This window comes from Staurois parvus, unplaced genomic scaffold (assembly GCF_062004578.1).
Source record: "Staurois parvus isolate SC_StPar_1 unplaced genomic scaffold, SC_StPar_1.0 ptg000989l, whole genome shotgun sequence".
NCBI lineage: Eukaryota > Metazoa > Chordata > Amphibia > Anura > Ranidae > Staurois > Staurois parvus.
In genome coordinates this window covers 470,699-485,580 of record NW_028318785.1, presented here as the reverse complement: position 1 = coordinate 485,580, position 14,882 = coordinate 470,699, and the positions used below count along the sequence as shown (strand labels likewise).

General features: G+C 39.5%; 1 protein-coding gene across 1 annotated transcript in view; it reads left to right on the top strand.

The window, feature by feature from the left end:
* CAPN1 (calpain 1) overlaps window positions 1-14,882 on the top strand; it is a 110,959-nt gene that overhangs the window by 42,188 nt on the left and 53,889 nt on the right. The window contains exons 4-7 of the mRNA XM_089657402.1: window positions 6,808-6,926; window positions 11,528-11,661; window positions 11,784-11,952; window positions 12,483-12,566. Coding sequence (XP_089513528.1) covers window positions 6,808-6,926; window positions 11,528-11,661; window positions 11,784-11,952; window positions 12,483-12,566 — 506 coding nt within the window. The remainder of the gene's footprint in view (window positions 1-6,807; window positions 6,927-11,527; window positions 11,662-11,783; window positions 11,953-12,482; window positions 12,567-14,882) is intronic.

Below are 14,882 nucleotides of genomic sequence, written 5' to 3'. Positions count from 1 at the left end.
ATTGGCTGATTAGCGACTTTTGTTACCAAGTAACTGAGCAGGTGTACCTAATAAAGTGGCCAGTGAGTGTATATTATTTCCCTTTACAATCACTTTAACCGGTTCCAGTCACTGTCATTTCCTCCTGATAGGCCAGTTTCACACATCTCATATCTTAAGAAGCCTTTAGGCTAACTGAGCATATATCAGAAGTCCTCAACATTAAACCGCTGAGAAAGATTTACCACTGTACAGGTGACTATTTGAGGTAATATTTAACAAACTGTATACAAAATAATCAAATATGATGTGGCAAAAATACATCGTATTAGCTTGAGTCTCGAAGCCCAGCATGCTTAGTCCATTTAATTTGTAAAATAATGTAATTTGCAAAGTCATTAAAATTAAATAAAAATATATATTTAGTTAGGACAAATCTTCCTGAATGATATGCAAGACATTTGTATGGAGTGCTTTTTTTTTGTTTTTTTGCTTTCATATTCTCTATATTCCTCTTCTACTATAAATGTTATATTATATTTAGCAGTATTCTTCACAAGGTTTGGGCGGTAATTTTCTCAGTGTTTAGGTTCAATACCATAACCTGAGTTAAATAATATAAATGGTAGCCTTGTAACTTTTCCTAAGTTGTAAAGATGGTTTACAACACATGCAATACAAGATAAAGTCACGCTAGAGGGTTCTATAGGAGAATATTAACAGCTTCAAAGGTTCTTTAACTTAATTTGAAGAAAAACCAGGAAGACATGCAATAATAGATATAAAAAAAACTTAAGTAAATTTCCCCCTTTTTATAAGTGATTACATAGCCTCTGTTCTCAGCTGCATAGAGAGGCGAGGGTGGAGAAACAGGAGTACATTGGTCTTCCCAGTGAATGGCTGGGGTGGGGGAACATGTCAGCATAAGTCTGATCATTGGAGGAGAGCACACAGTTCCCAGCACAGCTAGAGGAAGTTTGGCTGCAGACTGGAGCTCCACTTTCGACAGGAAACATGTGACCTTCAAGCCACCTTTTATTTTTTTTTTTTTAATGAACTTTAAAGTGTTCTTAAACCCACAAAAGTAAAATCAGTTTGTATATGTAGTAAAGCATGCTTGTAATGCTCAATGTGGAGCCTAAGGGGTTAATCCCCTACATTGTGTAAAAAGACAGTTTGATCCTGTCTTCTCTGCTCCTTCTTTTGTTCAAGTGTCCACGTCTTATCTCCTGATTAGACAGACTGATCCTGTAGCCATTCTGCACATGCTCAGCTTAGTGTGTATTGCTAGAGAGGTTTTTTTTTCTTGGGAGTGCATGTGATCAACACAGGGCCAATCAGCACTTTCCAGACAGAGGTCAGGGGTTTTGCATCCTCTTAAAGGAGGAAGAAAACTCCTCCTACAAGCTTTAACCAGTGCTCTGCTGAACACTGAGTCGTCATGCACACTGGACGTTTTTACAGCTGCTCTTTTTAGCTTTTGATGTTTTTTTCTACAGCCAGTAAACCCCCCCTTATGTTATCCTATGTGTTCATGCACACATAGACTGTAATCAATATTTTCTGGCTGGAAAAAAACCCCAGGACTAGTGGGTTTCTAGAGGAGTTTTTTAGCTGTAAAAGTGCTGTAAATTGCGGAAAAACACTGTTTTTTTTTTTTTTGTTTTGTTTTGTTTTTTTTTTTACAAAAAATTTTTTTTTGTTTGGTAAAAAAAACCCTCTTAAAATGCTAATAAAAAAATGCTGAAAAACTCACGTTTTTAACGTGACTTTACACAGCTAACGTTACCAGCATTCTTAAACACCCAATGTGCATGGAGCCTGATGGAAGTCCCAAGACTGCTCCAACTACTGATGAGAAAAGGTTTTTAGCAGTTTATATTTACTAAAATAATTGCATTTCCATGCCGTGTGTACTGTGGGAGACCATACATAGTGAGTGCAGGGTCCTGGCACTTTAATCTAACAAACAACCAATGGCTTCGGGCTGGAGCTCCACACGACAGGAAACGTGATATCTAGTCCAACTTTTTTTTTTTTTTTAATGAACTTTAACAAACAACCAATGGACACCAATAGCTCAAGGAAGTGGTGGTCACATGTTTCTTGTCGCATCTACATTTCCCAAGGGTATCTGGCTGCAGACTGAAGCTTCACTCTTGACAGGAAACGTGTGACTTCCACAGGTTGGGTTTTTTTTTTTTTAAATAAATTAACGTTAACCTTCTCACTGCCAGAGCCATTTTTTTTTTTTTGAACACTTAAAAAATCATTTTAGGTCTTAAGATTACACTTACCCCCCCAAACATATTTTTAAAAGACACCCTAGAGAATAAAATAGTGGTAGTTCCAATTTTGTAGGTCACATGATATTACCGCAAATGTCTAGGAGACATTACATTTCAGTAAAAAACAAACTAAACTGAACTTTAGGGCAAACAAACGCAATAAATGGCTGAGATTTTTGGTAAAACATAAAAGAGGAGGCTGCACTGAGTAAATAGGTACCCAGCATTTCAAACCTTAAATTTGCTTGCGCCTGTGAAATGGTGACAAACGTCAGTACTATATATTTTTTCTTGGCGACGCTTCAGAAACCCCCTACAGGTAATCAATTTAGTGTTACGGAGGAGGTCTGGTGCTAGAAATATTACACTTACACTGAATATGAAATGTTGTGTTTACATATTCTTTAAAGCAGAACTTTACCCATAACAACTTGATAAAAAAGAAATAATATTCTTTAGCAAGGAAAATACATTTCGCAATAATAATTATGCTACCAAAATGAGTTTGTGCTTTAACATGCCTCCAGTATTGCTCCTGTTTATTTCTTGCTGGAGGCTTCCATTTCACTGAAGCTCAGAGCCCCTGAACAGCAGCAAAATGAAACCCATCAGTTTAAAAAAACAGTTACATTCCTGGAATGCTGGGATTGCTAACTGTCACATTTGCTTGTGTCCTCAACCAAACTGTCAAACCATTAAATTGTCTTGATGAACAAAAACGTTTTTGTTGAGAACATGTTGATGTGATCAGAATTGGTTGTAAATCCTTCTGTTTGGGTATTTTATGATAACTTTGTGCTTAAACTTTGGTATTTTATATATTTTCATCTTCCATTGATTACCGAAAAAGTCACCCTAGATTACCCCTTACTGTCTTTTCCTGTTTTGTATTTATTGTTGGGTTGGTGACCTACTGGTTAGTTTTGATCCTTTCCACATACTGTATATAAATATTACGTGCTTAAAGTGTTAGTAAAGCCGGTATTTGTACTTGTACTTACAGGTAAGCCTATAATAAGGCTTACCTGTAGGTACTGTAAATATCTCCTAAATGTGCACCGTTTAGGAGATATTTACCTGTGTAGAGCACTGGCGCATGCACTCTGAAGGAACGGCATACATACATACTGCTCAAAAAAATTCAAGGAACACTTTTTAATCAGAGTATAGCATCAAGTTAATTAAACTGGGATATTGATCTGGTCAGTTAAGTAGCAGAGGGGGTTGTTAATGAGTTTCAGCTGCTTTGGTGTTAATAAAATTTACAACAGGTGCACTAGATAGGCAACAATGAGACAACCCCCCAAAACAGGAATGGTTTTACAGGTGGAGGCCACTGCCATTTTTTTTCTCTACTCCTCTTTTCTGACTGTTTTTCACTAGTTTTGCATTTGGTTAGGGTCAGTGTCAATACTGGTAGCATGAGGCAATATCTGGACCCTACAGACCTTGCACAAGCCAGTCAACTCTACCAGGATGGCACATCAATATGTGCCATTGCCAGAAGGTTTGCTGTGTCTCCCAGCATAGTCTCAAGAGCATGGAGGAGAATCCAGGAGGCAGGCAGTTACTCTAGAAGAGCTGGACAGGGCCGTAGAAGGTCCTTAACCCATCAACAGGACCGGTATCTGCTCCTTTTCGCAAGGATAAGGATGAGTCCTCCCAGAGCCCTACAAAATGACCTCCAGCAGGCCACTAGTGTGAATGTCTCTGACCAAACAATCAGAAACAGACTTCATGAGGGTGGCCTGAGGGCCCGACGTCCTCTAGAGGGCCCTGTGCTTACTGCCCGGCACCATAGAGCTCCATAGGCATTTGCCATTAAACACCAGAATTGGCAGGTCCACCACTGGTGCCCTGTGCTTTTCACAGATGAGAGCAGGTTCACCCTAAGCACATGTGACAGACATGAAAGGGTCTGGAGAACGTTATGCTGCCTGTAACATCATTCAGCATGACCGTCTTGGTGGTGGGTCATTGATGGTCTGGGGAGGCATATCCATAGAGGTACGCACAGACCTCTACAGGCTAGAAATGGCACCCTGACTGCCATTAGGTATCGGGTTGAAATCTTTGGACCCATTGTCAGACCCTAAACTGATGCAGTGAGTCCTGGGTTTCTCCTGGTGCACAACAATACCTGGCCTCATGTGGCAAAAGTATGCAGGCAGTTCCTGGAGGATGAAGGAATTGATACCATTGAATGGCCCCTGTGCTCGCCTGACCTAAATCCAATAGAACACCTCTGGGATATCATGTTTCTGTCCATCTGACGCCATCAGGTTGCACCTCAGACTGTCCAGGAGCTCAGTGATGCCCTGGTCCAGATCTGAGAGGAAATACCCCAGGACACCATCTGTCGTTTCATTAGGAGCATGCCCCGATGTTGTCAGGCATGCATACAAGCATGTGGGGGACATACAAACTATTGAGTACCATTTTGAGTTGCTGCAATTTAATTTCAGCAAAATGGACTAGCCTGCTGCATCATTTTTCACTTTGATTTTTGGGGTGTCTTTGAATTAAGTCCTCTGTAGGTTGATAATTTTCATTTCCATCAAACGACGGAGCATACTTCCTAATACATTACCCAGTCCATATCAGTATAGATATCCAGCACGATATTTTCTCCCATTGAGATCTGATGTGTTTTCAAAGTGCTCCTTTATGTTTTTTGAGCTGTGTGTGTGTTTGTGTTTGTACACACACACTTGCCAAAAGTATTGCTACACCTGCCTTTACACGCACATGAACTTTAATTGCATCCCAGTCTTACTCCATAGGGTTCAATATTGAGTTGGCCCACCCTTTGCAGCTATAACAGCTTCAACTCTTCAGGGCAGGCTGTCCACAAGGTTTAGGAGTGTGTCTGTCTATGGGAATGTTTGACCATTCTTCCAGAAGCACATTTGTGAGGCCAGGCACTAATGTTGGATGAGAGAGCCTGGCTCGTAATCTCCTCTCTAGTTCATCCCAAAGGTGTTCTAGCGGATTGAAGTCAGAACTCTGTGCAGGCCAGTCGAGTTCCTCCACCCCAAACTCTCTCATCCATGTCTTTATGGACCTTGCTTTGTGCACTGGTGCGCAGTCATGTTGGAACAGGAAGGGGCCATCCCCAAACTGTTCCCACAAAGTTGTGAGCATAAAATTGTCCAAAATGTTTTGGTATGCTGACCCCTTAAGAGTTCCCTTCACTGGAACTAAGGGGCTAAGCCCAACCCCTGAAAAACAACCCCACACCATAATCCCTCCTCCACGAAACTTTACACTTGGCACAATGCAGTCAGGCAAGTAAAGTTCTCCTGGCAACCGCCAAACCCAGACACGTTCATCGGATTGCCAGACAGAGAAGCATGATTCATCACTCCAGAGAACACGTCTCCACTGCTCTAGAGTCCAGTGGCAGCGTGCTTTACACCACTGCATCCAATGCTTTGCATTGCACTTGGTGATGTAAGGCTTGGATGTAGCTGCCCTGCCATGGAAAACCCATTCCGTGAAGCTCTCTAAGCACTGTTGTTGTACTAATCTGAAGGCCACACAAAGTTTGGAGGTCTTTAGCTATTGATTCTGCAGACAGTTGGCGACTTCTGCGTACTGTGCCCTTCAGCATATGCTGACCCCACTCTGTCATTTTCAAGTGGCCTATCACTTCATGGCTGAGTTGTTGTTGTTCCCTTTGTTATAATACCACTAACAGTTGGCCATTGAATATTTAGTAGCAAGGAAATTTCACGGATGAACTTATTGCACAGGTGGCAACCTATCACGGTACCACGCTTGAATTCACTGAGCTCCTGAGAGCGACCCATTCTTTCAGAGATGTTTGGAGAAGCAGTCTGCATGCCTAGGTGCTTGATTTTATACACCTGTGGCCTTGGAGGTGATTGGAACACCTGAATCCATTGATTTGGAGGGGTGTCCCAATGCTTCTGGCAATATAGTGTGTATATATAATATTAATTTAAGGTGGATAGCAAGAAAGTGTGCATAACATTACAAAGAACTGGATAACTATTTAAGAAGCAGTAGTACAAACTCAAAGGAAAACCACCTATGATGATGTCTCTCCACTGCATCATTAGACAGTTCAAAGTAGAGATGAAAACCACAGACATCACACATCCACTTAATAGGTTAAACCAATGTAATCCTTTCCAATTGCACCTTTTCACACTTGTACGCTCAATTGCCCTAGGCTGTATGCCCTACACTCAAGCATTTTTTGGACCATATTCAGGCATTTTTGACCCCATAGACTCCAATGGGAGTGCCTGTAATAAACGTGTTTTTCATTCACATTTTTAAGCTTGGGAACTCATCTTGTCCAAAAGAATTGCTCTCCTCCCCTTACCCAGCATGGGAAACAAATGCGAAGCTTGATGCGTGTAAAAAAGGCTTAGAAATTGCCTGTAAAAGACCTGCAAAAATGGTGCAAAAATATCAGGAATATGCTCTACTCTATCTGTGAATGCAGGGTTACAATGAAAATCTTATTATTGTGCAGATTGTTATATATTTTCTTTGTTCTTCTACCCAGGTGACTGTTGGCTCCTTGCTGCTATAGCATCTCTTACATTGAATGATACTCTTCTCCATCGAGTGGTTCCTCATGGTCAGAGCTTCCAGCAGAACTATGCAGGAGTGTTCCATTTCCAGGTACTGGCCTTCCAATTTAATATCTGTGCAACGTGAAGTGACAGCCATTGTTATGACTCACTAGAAGCGTTCCTACTGGTCTCCGCATGTGTCGTCCTTCAGTTCATAATGGGGATTATATACTAAAACTGCATGGTGCAAAATCTGGTTCAGCTCTGCATAGAAACCAATCAGCTTCCACATTTTATTGTCAAAGCATAATTGAACAAGCTGAAGTTAGAAGCTGATTGGCTGCCACGCACAGCTACACCAGATTCTGGGTGCTCCAGTTTTAGTAAATCTCCCCCAATGAGTTTTAGGTAAGGGGCATGTAATGTTAGCTTTTAAATTGGTCTATGACCATTGCTCTGCTCTGTTTTTGTGTGTATCCCGACAATTAAATTGATAAAAAATAATCCTAATAAACCTTCTAATAAATTGTTTAGGATACCTTGGGTACATAATACATAGATATTTCTATAGAATGAAAATGTTCAGATATACTGACACCATTCACATTGTATGCACGTAAAAAAACAGCAATACACCAGTATGTCTCACGCCTTTTGCCCAGTTGTGAAAATTCATCAAAAATGCTAAACATGTAAATGACCTTGACCACCACAGAATGGGTGGCCAATTACATCTACTAGTATTATAATGTGGCAAATAACATAATTTGGATGTTTTTGGCTTCCAGAATGCCACATCCAATGCAGTTTAATCAGTTAGAGCTGTATAGCCAAGCCGGCCATTATATTATCAATTCTTTTTAGTAGGCTTGCTATCTGTTGTACATTTACACTGTTTAGGTTTGTGTGTGTTTGGTGGGGATACTGAGCAGGGTACTTTTCATGCTGTGAACATACCACCAAACCAGATGCATATGCACCCTTACTACTTAATGTTTTCATGGGAAATACATAAATCATACATATTAAAGAGGAAAGGTCAGAATGGTGGTGGGGGCAGGGGCACTGGGAAAGAAAAAACAAAACTTGTAAGAAATAGCCCAGTAGCAAAAAAAGGTAGTATTATTTAGGAGGTGGGGGCAGAGGGAGGCAGTGTAAGTAAATTTGCAGAGCAAAATTTTGCTTTAAAACAAAAGCATACAATTCTGATATTTAGTATGGCACCACCCTTCCTCCTGACCTGCAGCTGTAGGTGTGCATTAGAGGTCAGAATAGCTTTACAGATGGGAATATGTTTTGGTAACAGAATTATCTAGGTGAAGATGTCAACTATTTGCATTCAGGACCCAACCCTCCCCTACCTATGTTTAACTGATCTAGTAAACTGGACCTGGTAGTAATGTCTGCTTATAGTTACCCCACCCAGTCATTGTTAATGCTCACAGGAAAGTTCTGTATGTGGGAACCCACAAACAGAAATACACAGTGCTGTGGAAGTGATAGGCACTTGTCAGAGAGTGCAGAGATTTCAGTACAGGAACTATTTAAACAGATGCCTTTCTCTTTTGGAGAGTCACATGGTGGAATGAATGCCGTGATGAATCAGTCTTTTGGGTGGGAACTGCTTGGCTTAGAGTGAGAACTGCTAGAGGGTAAAATAAATTCACTAGATCCTTATTGACAGCTCAGTGTCCTATACATCGGATCCAAATGGTCTTTTTTTTTTTCCTTTGATATACTGTATGTATCTGCTTGTATACATTTACATAGTACGTTACCCTTATTTGCTCTTTCAGTTTTTCATCTAGTGGTGTTTGAACAAATATGTTTCAATAAGTTTTGTGAATATGAATTCTATTTATTATGCAGAAGATAATTATTTGCATAAAGACATATTTGATCAAAAGAAATGCCAAAGCCAGTTAGAAAGTGAATAAAGGAAATTCCTTATAGAAAGTCAAGAAACAAGCAGTATGCAAAAAGGAATGGTACCTAATTGTGTAGGGCCCGGAGTAGCAGATCATATCAACCAAATTAAACGGGTTATGAACGTACATAAGCTGCTTCTGTTCATGGTGATGACGGTAGAAATTAGTACTAATACTTTTGTGATGGGTAATATGTATGGCTCTGCTTTTTTTTTTTTTTTTTTTTTTACCAATTCAATACCGGGCAATTTTACACCTTCCTGCCCAGGCCATTTTTTCAGGTTTCAGCGCTCTCACACTTTGAATGACAATTGCGCGGTCATACAACATTGTACCCAAACTAAAATGTTATAATTTTCTTCACACAACTAGAGCTTTCTTTTGGTGGTATTTAATCACTGCCAGGGTTTTTATTTTTTGCTAAATTAACAAAAAAAGACCAAACATTTTGAAAAAAACACGTTTTTCTTTGTTTCTGTTATAAAAGTTTACAAATAAATAATTGTTCTTCATAAATTTAGGCCGAGATGTATTCTGCTACATGACTTTGGTGAAAATAACCCAAATTAGGATGTATTATTTAGTTTGTAGGAAAGTTATAGAGTTCACAAACTATGGTATAGATTTGAAAATTGATCAATCCTGAAGTACTGACAGCCAATCTAATTTCTTGAGGTCCAAGAATGTCAGAACAGTACAGATATCCCCCAAATGACCCCTTTTTGTAAAGTAGACAGTAGACAGTTTTGGAAAATGAAAAAATTAAAAAAATTATTTTCACTATTTTTTTTTTTTTACACATTGTCACCAGTGCAGTACAACATCATCATATAACTGGCATGGCAGTGAACAGGGACACTGACTGGTATATGTATATTTTTATTTTTTTAAATTTTTTTTAAGATTTTTTTTCATATTTTACTATGACCAAAGTAGTACAATGTTACCATAGTAACATTGTACTACTTTGGGGAAGTGATCAGTATTTGTTTTTTTTTTTTTTTTACACAATTTGCTTATAGCAAAGAATTACTTTGCTATAAGCAAGCATTTACCTGAATGACATCGATTCATTAAGGTTTTTTTTTTTTGTGCTTAGCTGTGATTTGGCCACAGCTAATCACATGACATGTGCATGTGACCTGCTGTGACCATTCACAGCTAGACACTAGTATACAATGGATGGCATGAATGAAGCCATCCATTGTATACAACTGTCATGTGACCTGCTGTGATTGGTCACAGCAAGTCACATGGTACCAGCAACAGGGGCCGGTACTCAGATCTGTCATTGGCTGTGTCCGAGGTACACGGCCGGTGATAGATCGCGCCGCTGCACGGCTCTGCAACCGCGCGAACTGTGCATGTGCGGGAGGACGCCAATTGGCGTACACCCAGGAAAGCTAATGCATTTTTGCGGCTGCCAAACGGCTATAGGCCGGGCAGCAAATGGTTAAATACTCTCAAGGAAACGCAAGAGTATGTAGTTATAGTAAAAGTATAACTAGGGGAAAAGAAAGGGATCAGCAGCTGTATGTATTTAGTACTATTATGGTACAGGTTAATCCCTCATATACCAACAGGCATTTTAATTCCTAACACTCCTACCAATATGCAGCTCTTTATGCTCCCAATTTCCATCAGCTCCACACAAAAAAAAAAAAAAACACCCTACAACAGTCTTTTACACCAGCCAGATCAGTAATTCCTTGACATTGGAAATCCAAATCTGCACCCACCTTTGCTGAATAGGTCATACAGCTAGGCCATATAATGCAAATGGAACAGTTCAGTTGGCCATAGATGGATTGGAATTTGTCCGTTTCAGCTGGGACTGGCCATATTTTGATTCATCTATGTCCGTTCCCATTGGGGAGAAATCTGTCTAATGATCGACTTATGTCTAATGGGACTATTGGAAAATTTGTGTTTGATCAGCACCTGCAGGCAGTCGGCTATTGCACTGATCAGTGTATTCTGACAGTGGAGGAATCACTGTTGTCATAATACGTTAACAAAGCAGGGAGGATTCCTTCATCCACCTTTCTTATGTGGATGGGGAAATCTCTTTGTTTTTTTATGAGCCCGTTGGCTGATTGCAAAAATAAAAAAATAAAAAAATCCATCAATGGCCAACTTTAGTGATGTAAGATAATGCCTACACAGAACTGTCCCTCCATACTTGGGATGGATAGCATTTAAGCAATCCATACAGCTTCTGTAATATCTCTCTTGTGACCTGACTTTCTGTTCATTCTCCAGAGCCATAGCGGGAGCCTTTCTCTATATAACTCCCTGTCTATACCTGTACTGCCTTTATATCCTACTCTTCCCCTATCTACCCAACTTACACCGATGACTGCAGAACTATCTTCTTGCTTTTCCCTGCATTTCTTACCCCATAGAGACCACAACCAGTTATTCCGAGGACATCCAAACTTTTCAGTACATTACAACTTTGTCCTTTATACTTATCCTTGGGGTCTGAACAACAAAATAGTAACATTTCTCTTCTGTATATTCCCTTCTTTTTCTTTAACTGTGGAATGTATCCATACAGATACAGGAATATCTGCTACATTTCTGTGTTGCCTTCTTTAAAAACAAAGTTATTTAAACTTTTTCAGAAATAAATCATCTAGGCTCTGTTTACAAAACCATTGTTCATGCTGACAGTGACACCACATGATCTTTCTCATTATTACATCTACATATGAAATGCCCTTAGGGAAGGTATATAAGGCTTGCTTCATTATAATCACAGTGCATTCTGTTTTTAAAGCTCTGGCAGTATGGCGAGTGGGTGGATGTCGTAATTGACGATTACCTTCCAGTTAAAGATGGGAAGCTGGTCTTTGTACATTCAGCCTCTGGTAACGAATTCTGGAGTGCACTGCTGGAAAAAGCCTATGCCAAGTATGAGCCACTTTTTATTTTTCATACTAGAATTTTACCCTTACAAAAATGTTTACTTTGAAGATATGAGACTCTGACATAAAAGCCTTTGTTGACCTACCTTTACCTGTGTATCTTTGTAGAGCTAATGGATGTTATGAGGCTCTCTCAGGTGGGAGCACTTCTGAGGGCTTTGAAGACTTTACTGGAGGAGTAACTGAGTGGTATGAGCTGAAAAAACCACCAGCTGACCTGTTCACGATCATCTCAAAGGCTTTGGAGAGGGGATCCCTCATGGGCTGCTCCATTGATGTAAGTGAATCATTATGATCTTTGCTACAAATTGCAATAGTGTCATCATAAAGTCTAGGTTTCTTTAGCAACTTCCTCATGATATGTTCTGCTTCCCTGTTTAATCATTGATTTATAAAACAAATGTGCAGTAAGCTATAGCAACCATCCTTTATTATTTTGATGACTGAAAAACCTATCCAAAATTAAATCTGATTGGTTCCTTTGGTTTTCTGCATGGCTTGTATTCAAGCAGCCACAGCAAACACCTGAACAATAACTGTTAGGATGCAGTCACTTCTCAGCTCACAATTTTCCACCCCACTCATTGAAATTTTCAGTCCTGTTTTGTCACGGTAAATAGTGCAGACAGGGACAACCACAGCTTGAATTTCTGCTGATTTAGCAGGAACTGGCCGAAATTTGAGACCCATGTGGCCAACTCTACTCAACACCATGTTTTACTACATCAGTTTAGTTCACTTATAGTCATTTTCTTTGTTTAACAGTTTTATTCTACCTCTATTATCTATCTTTGTTTTCTTTTTTAGATCAGTGGTGTAGCAGATATGGAAGCTGTAACCTTCAAAAAATTGGTCAAAGGTCATGCATACTCACTCACTGGAGCCAAAGAGGTATACCTAGCACTAAAGTGGTGATGCAGTTTAAAGTACTTATTGCTACTAGAAACAACTTCGTCTTCCATTTTTTTCTGTGTGTCTTCAGAATACTTCCTATTGTAGTTTGGGCCTATAGCTCTGTATAAATAAATGTACAGCTCAAAGAGCATTTGTCAAGAGAGAAATACTGTATGTAGGCTGCTTTGGTGGCCTTTGTATGAGTTGTCTGGCACTTTGACTTCAACATGATGCACAGACCCCACACAAATATGCAAACAAGTTCCTTATCGTCTGAGATAGTGACTCCGCAAGCATTGAAAGTAAAGCATCAGCATGAAAGCCAGACAACTAGCATTTTTAGAAGGAGACATAAATAATGGTAACAAATATATTTCTCTATTGACAGGTATACATTAAATACAAAATAAATTCTCCATTTGCAGTCTTACACCTTTTATCACTTTATAATTATGTACCCCAGCATGCTACTGTAGATGATTTTTCTAGGAAATGGCCTAAAATGTCCATGAATATGTGGTTTCCAGCCCTCATACTGCAGTACTTTATACTGGCAAGTCTGAGAACCAGCCCCACACCTCGGCTCCAGTGTCCTCACATCGGGAGGGGTTGGGGGGTTGACTATGTTACAGTACAGGTAAGGCTAGAAGTTATTTAACTTAAAGTGCAGTTGTTAGGTCAAATGCTATCTGGCAATAGTATATCTATTTCTGTTACTTCAGTGGCCTTTAAAATTGCAACTTTCTGCATAACTATAGCCCATGAGTTATTGTACACCATAAAATTGTGTTAAAAACCTGATGTTGAGGCTAAGTTTGGTGTACATATATAAATTATATTTCCCATATTTCTATAGTTCATATTACCCTCCTGTTTACAGAATACATAGAACATTCCCATCAGTCTCTTCTTCTCAAAGGACTTTGTGATAAGTCCTTACTGCATAATAACACACAACCAATTTTAAGGGGAAACTAGCTGATCTTCCAGTATGGTTTCAGATTGTGGAAGGAAATACAGATGAACATATTTTTTACAATCAGATTTTATTTTTTAAAAAGCTTTTTTTTTTCTTTTATACAGAGACCGACAACTAAACAGCATGTATACAAGTGTACATTGTAGGCACATATACATGAGAGAAGCATTAAGGAATAACAAAAATGCCCACTTGTGTACAATATTAGTTTTAATAAGCAATCACAAATACAGTAAAGATATTGGCATAGTTACAGTGTCTATTTTGAACATCCTGCCTCATCCCAGACCTCAAAGAATTTACAAAGTGTTCCCCTCTGTTCTTACAGAATTTTTGTTCTTGAGTTTTTTTTTAAGTCCAACTTCATGGACTTTAGTGAACCACTTTCTTAGTGTAAAGGGGGGTGGAGAAGATGCATGTTACTGATAAGTATACCATGAGTCCCAGTAATGTTTTAATTTGGGCATCTCCATTGCAAATGTGTGAGATCACTAGGGGCTGCTCCTCATTTGCTGCAGTTAGGATTATCTCCAAGTATATATTTTTAAGCAGGTAGTGTCCTAGGTAGGATTTGAATCTAAGGTAAAAGAGTGCTTACCACTTAGCCACTGTACTGCCCATAGACCTGAGCATTTTTGAGCTGCCTTTTGCAAGTTTGGGTTTCTCACATTTGTGCACTGTGGGGGTTCACTCATCTGCAGCGCCTTTCAGGAACTTTAGCCCAGCCAGTGAAATATGTTTCAGAGATTTTTGCCCAGTTTTCTTCAAAAGCAAAGCTCAAAAACTCACACAGAGGGTTACTCTCACAGGGGCTTTCACCATCAAAATGACAAATGTAACTTTTACCGCCTTCTATTTATCCAGACTGCATAGTCCTTGAGCCTGTCTCACCACGTCAAGTCATTCAGTCTTGTGGCAAACTGCCCAGCCTGGATTGCACAGGCTCCTGCCTGATGACACACGGGTTGATTTACTAAAGGCAAATAAACTATGCACTTTACAAAGTGCAGTTGCACTCTGTAAGTGCAGCTGCTCCAGAGCTTCATAAATGAGCAGACACTTTGCTGACTTCCTTCATCCAATCATGTGCAAGCAAAAATGCAGTTTTTTTTCTATTTTCCTTGCACGTGATTGGGCATTCTTTGCAAAGTGAATCTTTTCCTCATTCACTCAGTTGTGGAGCAACTACACTTGCAAGGGAGTACAACTGCACAGTCTATTTGCAGTTAGTAAATCAACCCCACAGTCTCTTAAAGTGTTACTAAACCCACAACAGTAAAATCAGTCTGTATATGCAGTAAAGCATGCTTGTTATACTCCCTGTAGAACCTAAG